General features: G+C 35.9%; 1 protein-coding gene across 18 annotated transcripts in view; it reads right to left on the bottom strand.

The window, feature by feature from the left end:
• Positions 1-2,621: 2,621 nt before the first annotated feature.
• rgs7a (regulator of G protein signaling 7a) overlaps positions 2,622-20,102 on the bottom strand; it is a 99,928-nt gene continuing 82,447 nt past the window's right edge. For 7 of the 18 annotated variants that reach the window (XM_073927188.1, XM_073927190.1, XM_073927187.1 and 4 more), the window contains 12 exon segments: positions 19,140-19,204; positions 17,255-17,331; positions 16,733-16,814; positions 14,143-14,217; positions 13,708-13,806; positions 12,104-12,165; positions 9,579-9,689; positions 8,998-9,123; positions 8,687-8,873; positions 8,523-8,612; positions 7,124-7,163; positions 2,622-3,291 (listed from right to left, as the gene is read on the bottom strand). In XM_073927188.1, the coding sequence (XP_073783289.1) occupies positions 7,143-7,163; positions 8,523-8,612; positions 8,687-8,873; positions 8,998-9,123; positions 9,579-9,689; positions 12,104-12,165; positions 13,708-13,806; positions 14,143-14,217; positions 16,733-16,814; positions 17,255-17,331; positions 19,140-19,204 (995 nt within the window). In that variant the 3' untranslated portion in view covers positions 2,622-3,291; positions 7,124-7,142. 18 annotated transcript variants of the gene reach the window in all.

Here is a 20,102-nt window from a genome sequence, read left to right as displayed (position 1 = left end):
AAAACCTGGTGGATGGAGTCATTGCCCTCTAGTGGTAAAAAACGCAATGGCAGTCTGCTTAAGCATTGAAGTTTACAGAAAGACTAAATCTGAGCAACATATGTTTAAATTCAATTGACATTTGTATATTGTTTTTCATAAAAAATAGTAATAAAATTCATTCGTTCATTTATTTTCAGCCTAGTCCCTTTATCAATCAGGGGTCACCACAGCGGAATGAACCGCCAACTTATCCAGCACATGTCTTACCCAGTGAATGCCCTTCCAACTGCAACCGAACACTGGGAAACACCTATGCACTCTCATTCACACATACACAATGGTCAATTTAGCTTATTCAGTTCACCTATAGCGAAAGTCTTTGGACTGTAGGGAAACCGGACCACCAGGAGGAAACCCACGCGAACACGTGGAGAACATGCTATATCCACACAGAAATGCCAACTGACCCAGCCAAGGCTTAAACCAGCAACCTTCTTGCTGTAAGGCGATCGTGCTTCCCACTGCGCCATCGTGACACATAATTATAAAAAGTTAAAGTAAATTGTTATGCAGTAGGCTAAATAAAATAAATCATTCTGTAAATATACCAAATATTATTTAAAATACCTTGAAACAAACAAACTAACAAACCGTAAAATAAATACAAGATTGTCAATTATTTGTTCAGATTTCTTTGTTTTTATTTTTATTATAATTGTAAAAATATGTTTGGTTATTTCATATGACTAATGTAAAACCTCACCTAAATGTTGAAAGCTTAGGGTGAAGGGGGAAATGCTATTGTATCAATATGCTAACAAATTAGGATATTGCGAACATGTTTCTACCATATTTTAACATGTTGCTAGCACATTATTATTACATAAGTCTTGTCCTTAGCATGTTCCCTGTTTGTTTAACACATAGCTGTCATTATTTATCACACTGCTAGCATGAATTTGCTGATTTCTGACATTTGGTGATTTAATACTACAGCAGCGTAAATTCGCATCCTGCTATCATGTTTACCACAATGCTAGCATGTTGCTAACATGTTTATCATGGTCACTAGTCAATTTCGATAAATATGGTGTTCACATTTAACACAATGCTAGCATGAATTAACGTTGCTGGAATGTTAATGTGTTTTAGCACGTTGAGATGTTTTACCATGTTACTAACAACTTTAAGTCTCAAAGACTAATTACTATTGCTAGTGATAGACAATTTGCCACAGATGGACAGATGAAAGTTTTGCACTTGGTGGATTTACAGTTGGTTAAATACTAAAAATCACCACTTAAATTGTTGTTGTGAAAGTTTTACACCCTCAATAATTCATGTTGTTATTTTTTTTTTTTGTTCATTTGACTGTCCAGTTTACATAAACCATCAATCTAATTAGCTAACCTAATCTAACCTAAATAGCTAACCTTAGCTGAGATCTCAACAAACAGCCCATGCTACTGTAGAATCTGATGTCTATTTTACAAATATTGTGAAAAGTATGAAAAATCGGATTCATATCACTCAAGCAATACACAGAAATTGGAGTGCCCTTATATGGAAAGCTGGATGTCATCTGGTGCTGAGGTTTGGTACTGCGCCCACACAAAACCTCAATAAAAGCTATTTTTTGAGATATCAACTTCAAATTTGGAATGCAATTTTTTCAAATATTTTGCTTAGATTTGCTGTCAATTTTAATGTAAACACTCATTCATGCATTTTTTTTTTTTTTGTCGCCACAATGAAATGAATCACCATGAAGTAAAACTTGTTTTGTAAAATACATATATTAAATACGATAAAACATTAAATATACATTTATTGTTTAACTTTTGGTGGCTGAGTGGTTAGCATTGTCGCCTCACAGCAAGAAGGTCGCTGGCTCGAGTCCTGGTTGGGCCACCTGGCATTTCTGTGTGCATGTTTTCCTCGTGTATGCATGAATTTTCTCCAGGTGCTCCAGTCTGAGGTACCGGTTTCCCCACAGTCCAAAGACATGCGGTATGGGTGAATTGAATAAACTAAACTGGCCATAGTGTATTTGTGTTTAGGTGTTTCACATTACTGGGTTGCAGCTGGTAGGGCATCTTCTACGTAATACATATGCTGGAGTAGTAGTGGTTTATTTCGCTGTGGTGACCCCTGATAAATCAGGGACTAAAATGAAGGAAAAAAAACAAATGAATGTGTCACTTTTAAAAAAAAAATGTAATGTACATAACTTTTTTTGTTTTAATTGAATTGAATTTTTAATTTTTATTTTTTTACTTTTTGTTGAACATGTCAATCTCACATTTATGCTTAAAAATGTGTTTGATAGTTAAAGAGGTTAAAAAAGACTAATCATACAGGTTTAGACTTAAGTTTGGTGGTCATAGCTGAAAACATTTACGAGGAGATATTTAGAAACTTGCTCATCTTTCTTCATGTCACAGAATTCAAAAAACATATTTAGATTTTTATTGATGTGTCGATAGGATGAGCACATGATGCCGTCTGAACACAAACCTGTTTTCCTTTGCGAGTCCATTGGCGCTAATCTGTCAGAGTAAATGCTCTGCTGCTGCTTGACAGCTCTAACTACAGTAGTCATTAACAACTGTGCAGTGAAGGACAAATCAGCGCATGACTTTCAGATAAAGGACCGACTTTAATACATTTTCAAGTAAAAGTGTTTACACATGGTATAAAAAAATAAACGGAGGGAGCCAACGAAGAAGAAACAACGAGACAGATTGCAAGACCAGTCGCTTTCAGATATATCCCATGCGACTTCACATGTGCGATAAGCAAACGTGTGCTAGATCCTTTATAGTGCAATAAAATCAATGCAAAAAAGAGATGAAAGGTGAGTAGGAAGAGATCATCTCTGTCTAAAGCTTCTCGATTTTACACAATGTGCCTACGCTGTTATATTTAACTGTGATTTTTTTATGACTTTAAATTTTCTGGTTTTGACATCATTTGATCAGTCTACATTTGGAGACAGTCCTGACAGACAGAAGAGGAGAGGAGAAGATCGTTTTCCTCTTTTGAAAGACGTTGCTGCATTTCCCAGATAGTAGAAGTCCAAGTCTAACTGTCTTAAAGACTGAAACTAGCAAGTAGCAAGTAGAAACTGATTTAAAAACTCAGCCTCTCGGACATGCATGTGATTTGGTCCGTTGTCCAGGGAATCTGGGAGCTGGACCAATCAGACGACAGAGATGAAGATGACGGCGTCCTCATCCTCAGTGGATTGTTTGAGGCTCAGCAAGATTGGACGACAGCAGGTGGCCTCTTGGATATCAGAGATTTCCCCTAAAAACAAAAACAAGGAGACAACCAATGACTTTATACACCAATATGCAAATATATTTTAAATATGCTAAACACAAATCGACAAATCTGTAACTGATGGGAGGACTATTTAACACAGAACACACATCATTCAACTTGAATTTTCAAGATGCATCAAAACTTTGATTGCTCAAATGACAAATTCCAGTTAGTCATAAACAGTAATGTTTCTCTGCTTGACTGTTCAGTGTACATGAACTAAAGCATGTCAGTTACAGTATGTGGACTCCCAGGTTGACAGTATTTATTTCTCAGCTTTAATCCATGCTTTTTTGCTTTGTTGCTTTTATTCATTCATTAATTTTCTTTTCGGCTTAGTGCCTTTATTAATCCGGGGTCGCCACAGCAGAATAAACTGCTGAGTTATCCAGCACGTTTTTACGCAGCGGATGCCCTTCCAGCAGCAACTCATCTCTGGCAATGTTGCTTTTTATATTTAAACAATTTTTTTAACTTTCAAATCTATCTGTAACCACATATGTTAAAGTGGATCAAACGTACCAGCATGAATATATCTTTCTTTACTACTAGTTAGTACACTACAATCACCAGCCACTTTATTAGGTACACCTGTCTAACTACTCATTAATGCAAAATTTTAATCAGCCAACCACAAGGCAGCAACTCAATGCATTTAGGTGAGTTGACATGGTCAAGACGATCTGCTGCATTTCAAAAAGAGCATCAGAATGGGAAAGAAAGTTAATTTAGGTGACTTTAAATGTGCGGTAGTTGTTGGTGCCAGACAGGCTGGTCTGAGTATTTCAGAAACTGCTGATTTACTAGGGTTTTCATGCACAACCATCTCTAGGCTTTACAGAGAATGGTCTGAAAGAGAAAAAAACATCCAGTGAGCGGCAGTTCGGTACACGCAAATGCCTTGTTGATGCCACATTTTAGAGGAGAATGGCCAGAATGGTTCAAGCTGATAGAAAGGCAACAGTAACTCAAATAACCGTTACCACCGAGTTATGCAGAAGAGCCTCTCTGAATACACAACACGTCCAACCTTGAGGCAGTTGGACTACAGCAGCAGAAGAACACACCTGGTGCTACTCCTGTCAGCTAACAACAGGAAACAGAGGCTAGAATTCGCACAGGTTCAGCCAAAATTGGACAATAGAAGATTGGAAAAGGTTGCCTGGTCTGATGAGTCTCGATTTCTGCTGCAACATTCAGATGGTAGGGTCAGAATTTGGCGTCAACAACATGAAAGCATTAATCCATCCTGCCTTTTATCAATGGTTCAGGCTGGTGGTGGTGCTGTAATGCTGTGGGGGATATTTTCTTGACACACTTTGAGCCCATTAGTACCAATTGAGCATTGTGTCAACAACATAGCCTACCTGAGTATTGTTGCTGACCCTGTCCATACCTTTATGACCACAGTGTACCCATCTTCTGATGACTACCAGCAGGGTAACACACCGTGTCATAAAGTGCAAATCATTTCAGACTGGTTTCTTGAACATGACAATGAGTTCACTGAACTCAAATGTCTTCAACAGTCACCAGCTCTCAATCCCATAGAGCACCTTTGGGATGTAGTGGAACTGGACATTCGCATTAGGGATGTGCAGTCGACAAATCTGCAGCAACTACATGATTTTCTCATGTCAATAAGGACCAAAATCTCTGAATAATATTTCCAGTACCTAGTTTAATCTACGCCACCAAAGATTAAGGCAGTTCTAAAGACAAAGGGGGATTCAACCTGGTACTAGTAATGTGTACCTAATAAAGTGGCCCAAGAGTGTATATTAGCATGAACAAACAGATGGTTTGTTGACAGATACAGAACAAATTACTAAAATGTATAAAGCATAACGTAAAATTACTGTTAATGTCTAAATCTTATGAGTTGGCTAAAAAAGAACTCTAAATAGCAGTATTTTGCTAAATATTATTATTAATAATAAAAATAATAATATTGAAGTTTTTTTCCTCGCCACTATCACCACTGGCTTGCTCGGATTGGGATTTGTGGAGATGCGCTTCGGTGGATTTGCTTTTCAGTGTTTGAACTTTCAGCAGTGAAATTTAATCCACACGGAACTGAACTAAACTGAACTTCAACTCTGAAATCTGGACTTGACTAGAACTATGTTAAGCTGCTTTGAGACAAACTATATTGTGAAAAGCGCTATATAAATAAACATGAATTAAATTGAATTATAATAAGTTTCATACTTTGATATTTTATTTTTATTCCCTCTCTAAGTGCATCCTGGTGTTTTAGATTTGCCTCAGAAGTTTAATTTCAGTTCATCATAATTTTAGAGATACTCTAAGGCACATTCTACTGTATATTTGTTTGTCCATAACTTTAATATTTTAATATTGATTACATTTTTTACAACTTAAAATATCTGCTGCTAATTTGAATATACTTAGAATATACAGCCTCTTGTATTTGTAAAGCAGACTTTTAGCATCTTTAGTGAAATATGTACCTTCAAAAGTCATTACAATTTACTCTCTAGTGCCAAAAACAATATTTCTTCGTACTATCAATGTTTAAAACAATTTTGCTGCTTAATATCTTTAATGAAAACTGATTTTTTTTTTTCAGCAACAACTTCATTTTTTCAACAGTCATATGAATCACTTTTCTGACTCATATGACTCAAAACAGTAGCTTTGGCATTCTGCCAAACATCTTCATTTGTCTTGCCTGAAAAAAATATATATTTTAATTTCTGGGTAATCCATTACTCCAATAGAAAAATCAGACGTAAACCAGACAGACACAAAAGAACAGGGGCCTCATGTACAAAAGACTTGCGTTGAATCAATACTAAAACATTGCGTACGCACAAAGCTGTAAATGCCTCCCTGCCTCCTCCCCCGTATGAATATGCTAATGACTTTACTTTGGCAAAACCAAAAGAAGAAGCAATGACAGAAGCAAGCAACAAGAGAAACTTTGAACAGAATGTGAATTGGAGGTGCTCCTATCGGAGATAGACTGCAGAAAACGGTGTTATTTAAAAGTTTGTCCTCCGGTATTAATAACAAAAAGTGGGAGAGTTTAGCTGATGCTGTTAACGCAGTGGGGTCTCGTTGGACACCTTGTTTAAATGAGCGATTTAAGTGATAGTTGAGCAACTATCAGCAGTGTGAGTGGCGTAGCTCTTAAAGCGCATGGCAACATGTTTTGACTATCATTCCTAAACCCAGTTCGAATCCAGCATCTGATCAACTTATTTTTCTTTTTCCCCCATTACATATCAGATTTTGCCTACTCTTCATCACGAGGAAGACAAGTAGGAATCATTAAAAAGTGTGTGTAGCATCACATATTATTTGCACATTTATTGAATATAAATGTTTCAAATTCATGTATGCAAATTCATCTTCAGATGGCGCCTTTATAGCAATGTGCGTGCAGTCGATCGCTCCGATCACATTGGGAAAACCGGCGATTGCTGCAAGTTGCGCTTTAATGTCTGGTCAACTGCATGGTGTGGAAACCTTATATACCTGCTAGACATGCGGATTATCCCGTCTCATACAGCTGCGATTGCACGGCTCCAAGATACTTTGAAGTGTGCAATTTAACACAATTGCCTCTAGGAGTCGCCAATGGTAATAAAACAAACACACACAGGAAATGCACGTACACCAGACATGAAGTTGGCGTGGACCAACGCACATTCCTATGTTCATTTCATTGTTAGTAAATCCAAAGGTGAGCGTAAAACCTGGCATACGCAAAGTTTTTGTGTGTACGCAGCGTTGATACATGAGGCCCCAGGAGCATCACATACAGGCTGAGGAGGAGCAGGGTTACCTGGAAGCAATGCCTTCTTTCAAAACAAGTTCTTACTTTTCTGTGGACAAGATAGAGAAGAGTGAACAGGTACACATTTTGGCAGCTGTTGCAACAGGAGACCAAAATGCAAAGTCATGCAATGACAAACAGCTCATCTGTAGATGACACAGATAATGACAAGAGAAGAGCTTTGCTTAAACCTGTTAGACAACACGATTTAAGGTGACATCACAAGGTTTGGGGGCAGGATAAATCACCAGACAAGAGTCATCTGATCAGAGCTGCTGTCTGATTGGTCATGTCACTGAGAGGGCGGGGCCACTACCACTTACCACATTACGAGTGAACTTTTCAAAAGAGGTTCTGCGATCCTGTATGCTTCCCGACTCCATTCAACAAGATAAAGAGTGAAAAACTGCAGCATGCTGTGTCTGAACATTCATTAGAAATAATAACCTCTGCTGTTCATTTAGTGTTGCCTGTGTGTTTGTGTGCATTTATATATATATATATATATATATATATATATATATATATATATATATTATTTTATTTTTTTTATTTTAATATTTTTTATGTAAGTGTGTCATTTACTGAAATCACCAAGAACCACAGTTTTAGCTAATATCTTTTTTAATGCATCAGTGTAGAAAAAGTCACCAGTTGGATACTGGATGGACTGAGCAAATTTTCATAATTTGTTAAACTATAGTCTTAACTATTAGGTATTTTCCTATACCATCTCGTTAGTAGCTGCTGTAAAATTCATAAAATAATATTTATCAAAATAAACTCATTTAAAGTACACTGTTAAATATTTCTGAAACAGAACTTATCTATGGCTCATGGATGTATCTATTTATGCTTTTAAATTGCATTATGGAACCTTGATCTTTGCTCTTGTCCTTTTGAAAATGTTACTCTGCACTTGTAAAAAGTGACTTTTTGATTTGGTGCTGTAAATTGTGGTATAAAACCCAAAACAATGAGCTGCCAGCATCACATTTTACAGATTGTCTATATTTGAGAGATAACTTCACATGCAATACTGCTCAAACCTTTGGGGTTGGGTAGAATTGTTTAAAATATAAATAAACCTTTAAACAAGCAAGTGTTCATTAAATGCATCGAAAGTGACAGTAAAACAAAAGGTTGGTATACATAATAATAAGCTTTGATTTTCAACGTTTATAGGACACAAGTCAAGAAAATAATAAATTAAATGTATTTAAACAGAGAGCAATGTTTGATTATGTTTGACACTATTACTATATTTGTTTTCGTGATCAAATAATTAAGCTTAGTTCAACATATAAGACTTACTTAAAAAAAAAAAATCACATACCCCAAAGCTTTGAATAGTAGTGTAAATTAACTAGTCAGAATTTGTTTGATTTTATGACTGTTAGTCAAATACCTTTTTCTTGGCCTGCAAAAGCTCCTGATAGGCACTGGATCGAATAAACCGGCTGTAAGAGTCACTCTTCATCAGCTTATAGATGTGTTCCTGAGAGACACACAATTACAAACAGTCAAATATTATATGAAATATGTAGCTACTCAATAACACACATTCCTCACCTGTGCATCCTCAAAAGCATATCTCCCAGGGTCTTTGACATTCTGTGTGGTTTTGTCATAGCTCTTGGAGTCCACATTAATGGCACTGGGGGCTCCAGCTGCCAAAAACTCTTCCCAGATCTCCTGCACCCGCGTTGGCACCTCACGGATCGGCCTTCTCTTTAACTCTTGCACTGCCAACCAGAATCTGAACAGTAAAAGAGAATTCATTTGCAGAACACAAAACCATTACACAGAGCAGAAGCGGTTGCGCAGTATTTCTCCACACCTGCCAGCAGGGGGCATGAAGGGGAAGTGTGCTGGAGGATTACCTGAGGTTTTCTGAGCTGAATTCAGACTCTAGGAACTTGAGAAACTGCTCTCTCCCCACCGGATCTTTCAACACCTCATCAATCCCAAAACCCCAGCGTCTAACTCGAGTCTGACCAGGTTCCTTACTACACCCACAAACACACACACACAAAATAAATTATACAACAATAATTAAGACAATAAGAGTATTTGTGTGCATTTGTGTGTAAAGGTTTTCTTCCGGGTGCTCCAGTTTCCACTACAGGTGCAAAGACATGTGCTATAGGTGAACTGGGTAAGCTAAATTGTCCATAGTGTATGTGTGTGAATGAGTGTGTATAAATGTTTCCCAGTGATGGGTTGCAGCTGGAAGGGCATCCATGGCATAAAAAATATGCTGTATAAGTTGGGGGTTCATTTCACTGTGGCGACCCCAGGTTAATAAAGGGACTAAGCCGAAAAGAGAATAAATAAAGAGGTTTCTTATAGGGGTAGGGTAAGGCAATGTAACAAGTAGTTTACAGTATAAAATACATAATGCCAATGAAGAGTCCTCATAAACCACCATATACATGTTTGTCTGTGTGTGTTTGAAACAAACCTGGCCTCCATTTCCCAAAGTGTTGTATCATCTGACATCCAGGGGTTGGAGGGATCAGGAGTGGACAAGAAAGGGTCATAGTCTGAATACTGCTCTGCATAGCTCAGCAAACTACAACACAATCATAAAAACAAACGGATTAAAGAGAGGGAGAAGAAAAAATGGTATCTATTATTAACGTCTCAGAAATAAGACACAAGGGTTACATGAACTTAATGCTAAAATCACATCAAATACATGTAGAAAGAATCCACTTATAAAGTTTCCCCACATAAAAAGTTAGCAAAACCACAAATTTCATGTGTGCTACATTTGTTCCATGTGTGTTTCACAAATGATTTTACCACAACTGCACATGACGCGAAGCACTCGCATAGCTTTTCTGTAAGGGAACATAGTGTACTAAAACACATAAAAATGTTCATGTACCTGCTAATTAATTTAACTTTATGGTTTACATTTTTCTATCTGACAGATCGCGCGATTATGACTTTCTTTAAAACCTGTTTTAACACATTTTAATCAGTTTTTAATCATCTTTAATTCTTGTCATCATTTGAATTTTCTTGTTTCTATTATTCTTGTTTATGTAAAGCATTTTGAATTACCATTGTGTATGAATAAATAAACTTGTCTTTCCTTGCCTTATACTAAAAAATAAGATTAAGAGATAAGAGTACTGTTGTTTAACATTTATTGTGTTAATACAATGTTTATAAGTTTTTATTATTATTATTATTATTATTATTATTATTATTATTATTATTATTATTATTATTATTATATTATTCATTCATTCATTCATTTTATTTTTTGGCTTAGTCCCTTTATTAATCAGGGGTGGCTATAGCGCAATGAACCGCCAACTTATCCGGCAAATGTTTTACGCAGCAGGTGCCCCTCCAGCCGCAACACAACACTGAGAAAGACCCACACACTGTTGCATTCAAACACACTACAGCCAACTTAGCCTATCCAATTCACCTATACCACATGTCTTTTGACTGGGGGGGAAACCAGAGCACCTGGAATAAACCCACGTGAACACGGGGAGAACATGCAAACTCCACACAGAAATGCCAACTGACCCCCCTGGGGCTGGAGCCAGTGACCTTCTTGCTGTAAGGCAATTGTTCTACCCACTGCGACACCGTGATGCCCTACTATTATTTTTATTTTTTATTATTAGGTATTATTGATTTAAAATAATGCAATACTAAAAGCAAGCTACTGTACTTTTATATTGATTTGCACTTTTTGTGTTGATTTGTTACTTTTGATTTGCATTATTGTTCATCCCCTCTCTGAATGTTTTATGCTCATCAATGATTTTTGCTCATATTCATATCAATGAGTTATACTGATCATATGACTGTACACGATGCAATATTATAATAATTTTACACCATATTTATAACCCTTACCCCAGGTTAGTAATGAACATAAACAATTTTGTTGTAACTGGAATTATTAGTGCGGTTCATTCCGCTGTGGCGACCCCAGAATAATAAAGGAACTAAACCAAAAAGAAAATGGATGAATGAAATTATTAGTAAGTTAACTTCATTGTATATTTGTTGTAACATCTAATGATGTTACAGCTTGATGTTGTCTGGCAGTAACCATTATGACGTCTATCAAACATTGGATTTTGGTTGCCATACTTGATGAACAAATCTCAGTATTTGACGTCAATATGATGTTGGTTTAAAATATTTTGGTCACTTACCAACACAACCTAAAATTAACCAAATATCAATGCAATTTTATGTCATTAATGGACGTCAAAATAGCACTGGCATTAAGTGCGGCAACCTGAATCTAACCAAACATGTTGTGTGTCTGCTGGGCTTGTTGTAATTGAAATGGGCATTACTATATCTGAATATTTTAGTTCCGGTAGCTTGTACACAGTAATATAGACAGTTATTATGGCATCACTTTTACAGTATCAATTTGATCCCTAGTTCAAACTCAGTTTTTTGTGTATGAAAAGTGAATTTGTTTTTACTGCAAAGAAAATATATTTTTGACATACAGTATCAACACCCTGAAATCCTGCACTTTGATAATCTTTAAAACTTTGCAGACTCTTTATATTGACAAACAGCTACATTACACAATGTGAGAAAGGTAATATCCGAACATTATGAACATCATTTAGGGGCACTTTAAGTAATCTGATTATGTATACATAATGCATGTTACTTCCAAGTTGTTACTTCCAACACTGATGGACATTTTTTATTTTGATCTATAATTGATTGCTACAAGTCGGTTTCTTTTCACGTGGCATTAAAAAAACTTTGTTTCGAGATGTTGTGGCATCCTAAGTGAGTCATTGATCTCACAGATGAAGTAAATTTGAGGACGAGAAACAGAAACATGTTTGTCAGCATGAACAATATCTACACAGACCATTAAAGAGATCGATAAGAAAATGTTTAAGCACTGTAGAATAATGAAGACCTGTGGATCGATAACAGCACAGGCTCTCTCTCTCTCTCTCTCTCTCTCTGACTTACCTCTCTGCAACTTTGGACATTTTCAATCGATGGCGGTCTAACTGTGCTTGCCAAAACTTGATCTGGAAAGACAATAATGCTAATAGTCAGGGTGAGTTTATGTAGGTGTGTGTGTGTGAAAACTCATGCTAAATACAGCCACTATTTTTCATGCAGCTGCTGAGAAAGAAGAATAAAAACAGCTTAAAACAGTCAAAAGGTGGTCAGTTGGTCTCCCAGTTTGGCTAAGATATTTGAGCTTAGTTATTTATGAAGATAGTTTTGGGAACTTTGTGGATAGAAAACAGATATTGTGGCAATGAATGGAGAACTAATTCATATCGTTCACTGGGCTTGGATGAAATTGAGTAAACCTCAGTCACCTGGCCTATTGAAGTGCACTAGTGACTGATGCAAGAGTCAACTAACTAATAAATAAAAATGCTGGTTTGAGTGCTGGTTTTAATCCTGCTCAAACTCTGTATAGTTACATAGGTGGAACCATTCCAGACTTGGTATGATTTACGTTAATGCCATGACCATGATTGAAAGTGAGGTCAAGGGGAAGGGTGAAGAGTGCAAATAAACCTTGCTTCTATGGCACTATTCATTTTCATAGAAACCACCAAAATAATCTTTCACACAAACTTTTGAAAGCGACATTACAGTGTTGTGGTGGAAATGACACTGATACTGTGTGACAGTTATAAAAAAAACATTGATAATAGTCTCACATTAATAACTATAAAATATTTAAATTATTTCACTAGTGCTAAATTAAGATACATTATTAGATACCAGATAAATAATATTTTAAAATGTTATTTTCATTGTTGAAGTTTAAAACTCTGGGTGTGCGACAAGGTAAAAACAGTGATTTTGACACATAAAAGAGGGTTGAATAATTAAAAAAATATATAATAGAAAGCTAGTAAACTTTTTAAAAGTAGGGTTTTTTTTTTGTTAGTTTGACAAAGAAAGAGGAATTTGAATAAAATTATATATATATTTTTGGATATATAATCAAAAGACATAAAAGAGCCAGTAGTTAAAGAATTACCCATATAGTAGTTTCAAGTATTACAAAGAAATCATTGTCATAGTACCATAAGCACGACATCATGAACACTTAATTATTTTTAGCAAAATAGAATCACATCAAGTTCAGTCAGGGAATTCTAGATGACATGGACTTATTTTATATATGTAGACTGAAAGAAACCACATCATTATATGGCATGTTTATTGGCTGCTGCTACTTCTGCAGCCAGTGAGATTGCTTGCTCAACATTTTGTTTGATTCAGTTTCACTGTAGGCCAGTCCATTATCACAGTTCCTCTGTAACCCTTCCCCTGTAAGGAGATTTCTCAATCCCTATTAATGCAGTGTCTGCCTACATATCGACAGTAGGAAGTCTGTATTTGCTCTGCAGCAGATAGGTAGTCTGCCGAAACCAAATACATAAAAGGGCTTCTTTTTTACAAAATGTAATATACAGATGTTCTCAGAATGTGTCTTCTATTGTTCAGCTCAAAATCTTTAATAGGCTATTTATTATTCTAAGCTGTAAATCCCCTTTTGGCTTTTTTATGCCTAAAAACACACAGAACCAATCAGACGTTACCTGTTCCTGAAGCTCTTCCTCGGTTGGCTGCTTGGCCTCAGGGGCTGGTGTGTGGGTGGGGCTATGGCTGCGAATGTCGTTCTGAAGGCCGTACACAGACTGTGAAAATTTAAATAAATTACAAACACATTTACATAAATTTACATACAGTAGATTTCTGAGTGATTGCATCTGTGATGAAGGATTTCACATGGACAGTCGTTTGATTGTTGCGGTGAGCAGTTCTTGACCAGTGAGGTGCATGATTTTATGAGGCTCCCTGATTGGTGGATTTATTCAGGACTGATTGGCTATTATTCTGATGGTTGATTGATTCATCCAACACGAAGGTTCAATGATGTAACAAGTGGAAAATCTCTTTTAGTGATTAGTCACATGATTCAGGACATTAAAAAGTGAAGTTGTTTATTTAATTTCTGAATTAATTTTCATCACCTTTCTCGTCTTGTGAGGATTCTTCATTCTGGATGACTTTTTTATGTCCACTTCTGTTGTGTTCACACAACCTGGCTGAAAAACACACACATAGCACACGCTGTCAAAATAAATGTTAGTTTTCAAGATGACCTATAGTTTATGGATTGGTAAGCAACCATGTTTCATCGACTGTAAACCACATGACGCGGTGCACCTCACCGACATACTCCCCCCTGTTTTGGGAAACTGAGCTGATATTTTAAAAGGCACTGAGCTGTCAATCACATGGTTTCCTGCTGGTTGGACTCTGTTTTATCTCACACAGGACTGTTTCTACACTCCTGTATAGAATGAACTTTAGTTTGCAGCCTGCAATGTATATTCGCAAGGGGGAGAAAACAGCCTCCAGACACTTTGAGTTCTATAATAATCCCCATCTGAACCCACACTAGCTAAATATGGACAAGAGCTGCAGCATCTCACTACTGCACATCAGCTCGAAAGATCAAGGCAAGTTAGCATGAAATTGCTAATGAGGAGGATCAGCTCAGTGTAATTGAGGGAGAAATTGCGGCTTCCTTCAAAACAAACAGCTCACGTATACGCAAGGCATGAAGCAGTACACATCAGGTGATTTGTACACACATGGACTGCTACAATAATAATTGTAATGTTTATATACATTTTAAATACTAATTAAGTAGCCTCTGTAATCAACAAGCATGCCAGTGTATTTGCTTGCATTTAGTTCTGATGACAATGAGTTTCAGTTGTCATGTGTGAAATTGCAATGTGAAACATATATTGATTTCCTTATACACTCATCGGCCACTTTATTAGGTACACCTGTCCAACTTTTTGTTAATGCAAATTTCTAATCAGCCAATCACATGGCAGCCACTCAATGCATTTAGGCATGTAGACATGGTCAAGACGATCTGCTGCGGTATAAACCGCAGTATTTTAGAAACTGCTGATCTACTGGGATTTTCACGCGCAACCATCTCTAGTGTTTACAGAGAATAGTACCAAAAAGAGAAAATCTCCAGTGAGCGGCAGTTCTGTGGGCAAAAATGCTTTTTTGATGCCAGAGGTCAATGGCCAGACTGGTTAGAGCTGATAAAAAGGCAAAAGTAATTCAAATAACCAGATGGGCTACAGCAGCAGTAGACCGCACAGGGTGCCACTCCTGTCAGCGAAGAACAGGAAACTGAGGCTCCAATTCGCACAGGCTCACCAAAGTTGGACAATGGAAGATTGGAAAAAGGTTGCCTGGTCTGATGAGTCTCGATTTCTGCTGCGGCATTCAGATGGTAGGGTCAGAATCTGGCGTTAACTACATAAAAGCATGCATCTATCCTGCCTTGTATCAACAGTTCAGGCTGGTGGTTGGTGGTGTAATGGTGTGGGGGTATTTTCTTGGCACATTTTGGGTCCATTTGTACCAATTGAGCATCATGTCAATGCCACAGCCTACCTGAGTATTGTTGCTGACCATGTCCATCCCTTAATGACCCCAGTGTACCTGTTTTCTGATGGCTACTTCCAGCAGGATATTGTGCCATGACATAAAGCGTGAATCACCTCAGTTTGGTTAATTCTATTGTTAATTCTAATTTCTAATATTTAACTTCTACTGTATTTATTGTAATTATATTACTTATAGGGATAATTCAAACTAGTATTTAGGGAAAAAAGCTTAATATCTATATGTGGAACTCTGAATCTGACTCTCATTTTGGAGTCTGCTATTGTCCACCGGAGGTCGTATTTTGCACACTTTGAGAGCCTTCCTAACTGAATTAATCAAAAATGCTGTAACCCGGGTAACCCGGGCTGCTAAAATATAATTATGCTAAACTAGCATTGGCCGCTTTAAATAACCAAAACAAAGACAGATGTTCCGGCACATAAAGGACATTTTCAAAGCAGAATATCTGACTTCAGTATTGTTTTTTAGATAAACAATAGTTCACTTAGCATGTTTCTTAAATATCTGCAAACATATTATGGTATTTTATGTTTTAGAAGAGTCAAAAACGTACATAAAGCACCTTTAATTGAATCCGATTTAATGTCAATCCAATTATGCACAAACTATGTGGGACTATTTGATTAACCAATCTCCCCAGGGGTCTTCTATAAGTTGTTTCATAAACCAATGCTACAAAACGCTGTCAGGTAACACAGAAAATATGGTAGATAATCAATTCAACAGAATTCTAGTTTTAATAATATACCAAAAGATCCCAAATTTGTATTTTGTAATAACCTGACTACATTAAGGTACATCAAACAAAAGTTTAAAAGGACGAGTTTCAAAGGTAGGATTATCTCCTTAGGGGACATCTGCACGTTTTCACTTTTACTTTGTAGAATATCGGCTAGGGAAATTAATGATGTAGGATTTTTGGAATATGGCTAAGCAGGGCTTCCGTAAGCCCAGAGGTGATTCCATCAGCTCAAGTGGGCCTTCAACTGTATTGTGTCATTCCTCTGTGAGGTAACAACTTCAAACACCACACAACAACAAAGAATAATTCAGAAGAAGAAAAGAGAATAGCTCCATTGTTCTCTCTCACACACACACACAAACACACATACTCACCACTGGTCTGTGCACATCCCAGAAGGCTCTTTCCTGACTGTCCAGTATTTTCCTCTCAATTTTGTCTCTTTTCTTATCAACTCTGTACAGGCAAAACACAAAGCCAAAGCAATTAAAACATTTAACTCGCAAAAGAAAAGGCAAAGCATGCAACGAAGCGTGTAACCGAGCTGAAAAGTCATAAAGCTGCCTAATGTTTTGGCTCACAGAATTGCCTTGAGTTTAAAGGAAAAATCTTGGAAAAACAGCAGAAGTCACTTATAAATTCAAGTTCTGTGAGATCCCAAAACAATTTTAAATGTGTGGTTTATGTCCACAAGACTTTTAAAATCCATTAGCACAGACGTCATAAGAACCGCTTGACAGATATTTCAAGAGATCCAGCTATTAATATTTGAATTCTTGCTGTGTAAAGTCTTAGTCTACAAAAGGGGTGGCAGGCTTTTACAAATGCACAAAATGAAAAACAGCCAGTAAGGGATGGGAAAGACCAGAAATAATCACAAACTAAACGATACATACTTTGCTTGAGCCTCTGCTTGCATAAATATAAACTCCCATTTCCTGGCGAAAGCCCGTTGTAGTCGTGCTAAACTCTCCTGGAAGAAGAAGAGGAAATAACATTTTAAATGACTAATGTTAAAAAAAGATGTTGTTTTATTGTGAAAACTTGTTCCTACCACAGAATAAAAAATGGTGATTGTGAAAAATGAGCATTTCTGACCTTTATTTTACAGAATTGTGAAAGTTTGTATGTAAAACTTTGAGATGAAATGTCAGAATTGAAAGATGAGCTGTGAGAAATAGTCAGGAATATTAATGAATGAAGAATACAATCTTATTTGAAATAGAATTACAAACGTAGATCAGACATTTTCAGACTTTGAGACAGAAAGAAATCTGGGTTTGCGATGCACAATTATAACCTTTTCTCTAATTGCAGGAAAAAAGTCATTATTACAATATAGAAATGATCAAATGCTTGTCTTCATCCAAAAGTTTCTGCCGAAAATTATAAACAAAATAGTATTGTGGCTTTTTTCCCTTACAATTTTGCCTTTTCCCCTCAAAGAGTTATGTCATACAATTTTTACTTGTAATTCTCAAAATTCTTTTCTCAGAATTCTGTACGTGGGAATTTAATCATAACTCAAAATTAAAGCAGCTATCATTGCATAATTTATCAATATGTGGACTTTTTTGCATTCTAGGAAACTATAGAGATGAAAAATGTAAAACAGGAAATACACTAGAACCATTGTTATTGTTTACATCCCTCAAAAATGGTGAATATCTCACAATTAAAAATAATTAAAAATTGTAATATTATTACCATTATTATTATTAATATTACTGTTGTTGCGTGAGTTTCTTCCAGGTACTCCGGTTTCCCAGACAAGTCCAAAGACGTGGTAGAGGTGAATTGGGTGGGCTAAGTTGTCCCTAGTGTATGTGCGTGAATTAGTGTCTATGGATGTTTCCCAGTGATGGGTTTGAAGGGCATTCTCTGCGTAAAACATATGCTGGATAAGTTGGCGTTGTGGCAACCCCAGATTTATAAAGAGACTAAGTCGAAAAGAAAAATAATGAATGAATGAATTATTATTATTATTGATATTATTGTTGATTATTATTGTTGTTGTTGGTATTATTATTATTATTATTATTATTATTATTATTATTATTATCGTTATTTTAGAATTGTGATTTCCTGCAGTTGGAAGTTACTAGACAATGATTGATCCTTGACCACAAAACCAGTCATAGGGTCATGAAAAAAAATTTGTCTGAGATGCAACTATTTGTAAATCTAGAATCTGAGGGTTAAAAAAAGCTAACCACTAAGAAAATAGCCTTTTAGGTTGTAAACATTAACTTCTTAAAAATGAATATTTCTAAGTGGCAAAATTAAGTAGTTGACACTGCATATTTCTAAACAATCACATTTTAAAAATATTTTTACAGTAAGAAATGTATGAAAATATAAATCTTTACTTAATATTGTAATGATTTTTAGTATGAAAAAAATAAATCATTGTGTCTTTAATAATTTGTTTTTTTTAGAAGACTCGCAAAAATATCTTTTTCAAATATTATAAAATGGATGAAAGAAAAAGTTTAAAAAAAGAAAACACAAGTATTACAAGTTTATAGTTCTGAGTTCAATACCAGAAAGATGCTAATGAATCTACATAAACCTACTGGAGAGCTTACATGGATTATGCAAACAAAGCCTGACATTTAAAGCGCGGCTTGGATTAGTCTGACTTTTCTTTTAAAGATTGTCATTATCTCATTATCTCCTTAATATCTTCTATCTAATAATGTCTGAAGTACAAAGCTTGAGATGTGCATTGTTACAATTAAGAGAGAGAGAGAAAGAGAGAGAGAGGGGGGGATTACTTACAGCTTCATAATCAGCAAGTTCCAGACGTGCTTTGTTCTGCATTGTTCTTTTGCACAAGTACACGGCTGCAGAGAGACACGAGAGGACTGTGAAAAACACACCTCAACAGCCTTCAGGCTTTTCAAATGAGTCCCACTAAAATATTTAGTAAACATTTAACATATTTCACACCAGCTTGTTGTGATTTACACCTGAGTGCCTAAGTGTTGCTTTGTTCTATCTGCAGAATTCAAAACAAGCTTATTTTACAGTACCCAGTCATGCAAACAACCATAATATAAGAATGAGTGCAATTGCATTTACAGATATATTTGTTTGTTGAGTATGACAGGGTACAAAATTGCAATGAACAATAAACTATATCACTTATGAAAGTGTACATTTATTTTACTTGTTTTTATATTGATTGTAAAAGTTTTTATATTTTAGATGCTTTATGTATTGCTACACAGTACATTTAAAGTGGATCAAAAACTTTTTAACTATCCTAATACAAGAATGGGCGTTGTTCAATAGTTTTAGGACAACTTTGATGAAAGGTTTTGATCCACCTTAAATGTTGACTACTATAAACAAGTTATGTATTGTGACACAACAAATGGGATTTTTATTTATTTTAAAAATAAATACTTTTGAAATAAAAACAATCTTTTGAACTCAATTCATCTGAGAATATTGAAACAATAGGGAATAGTTCCTCCATAATACACAACTGTTTTCAACTTTGATAATAAGTCTTATCGAGCGGCAAATTGACATTCATTAGACTGAAGCTAAAAATTGAGTTTTGTCATCACGAGAATAAATAATTCTTTACAACCCACTATTTATTTAGCGATGGGCAAAGGACTGCTCTGGATATTATAAGTGGGAAATGGAACAAACGTTGTTAGCATCATAAAGCCCAGTAGCATTCATTTTACCTAGAAATTGCAGTCCAACGTACTATTTAAGTGTGTTTTT

This window comes from Danio rerio, chromosome 17 (genome assembly GCF_049306965.1).
Source record: "Danio rerio strain Tuebingen ecotype United States chromosome 17, GRCz12tu, whole genome shotgun sequence".
In the NCBI taxonomy this organism is placed as follows: domain Eukaryota; kingdom Metazoa; phylum Chordata; class Actinopteri; order Cypriniformes; family Danionidae; genus Danio; species Danio rerio.
This window is presented reverse-complemented; position numbering and strand designations above follow the sequence as displayed.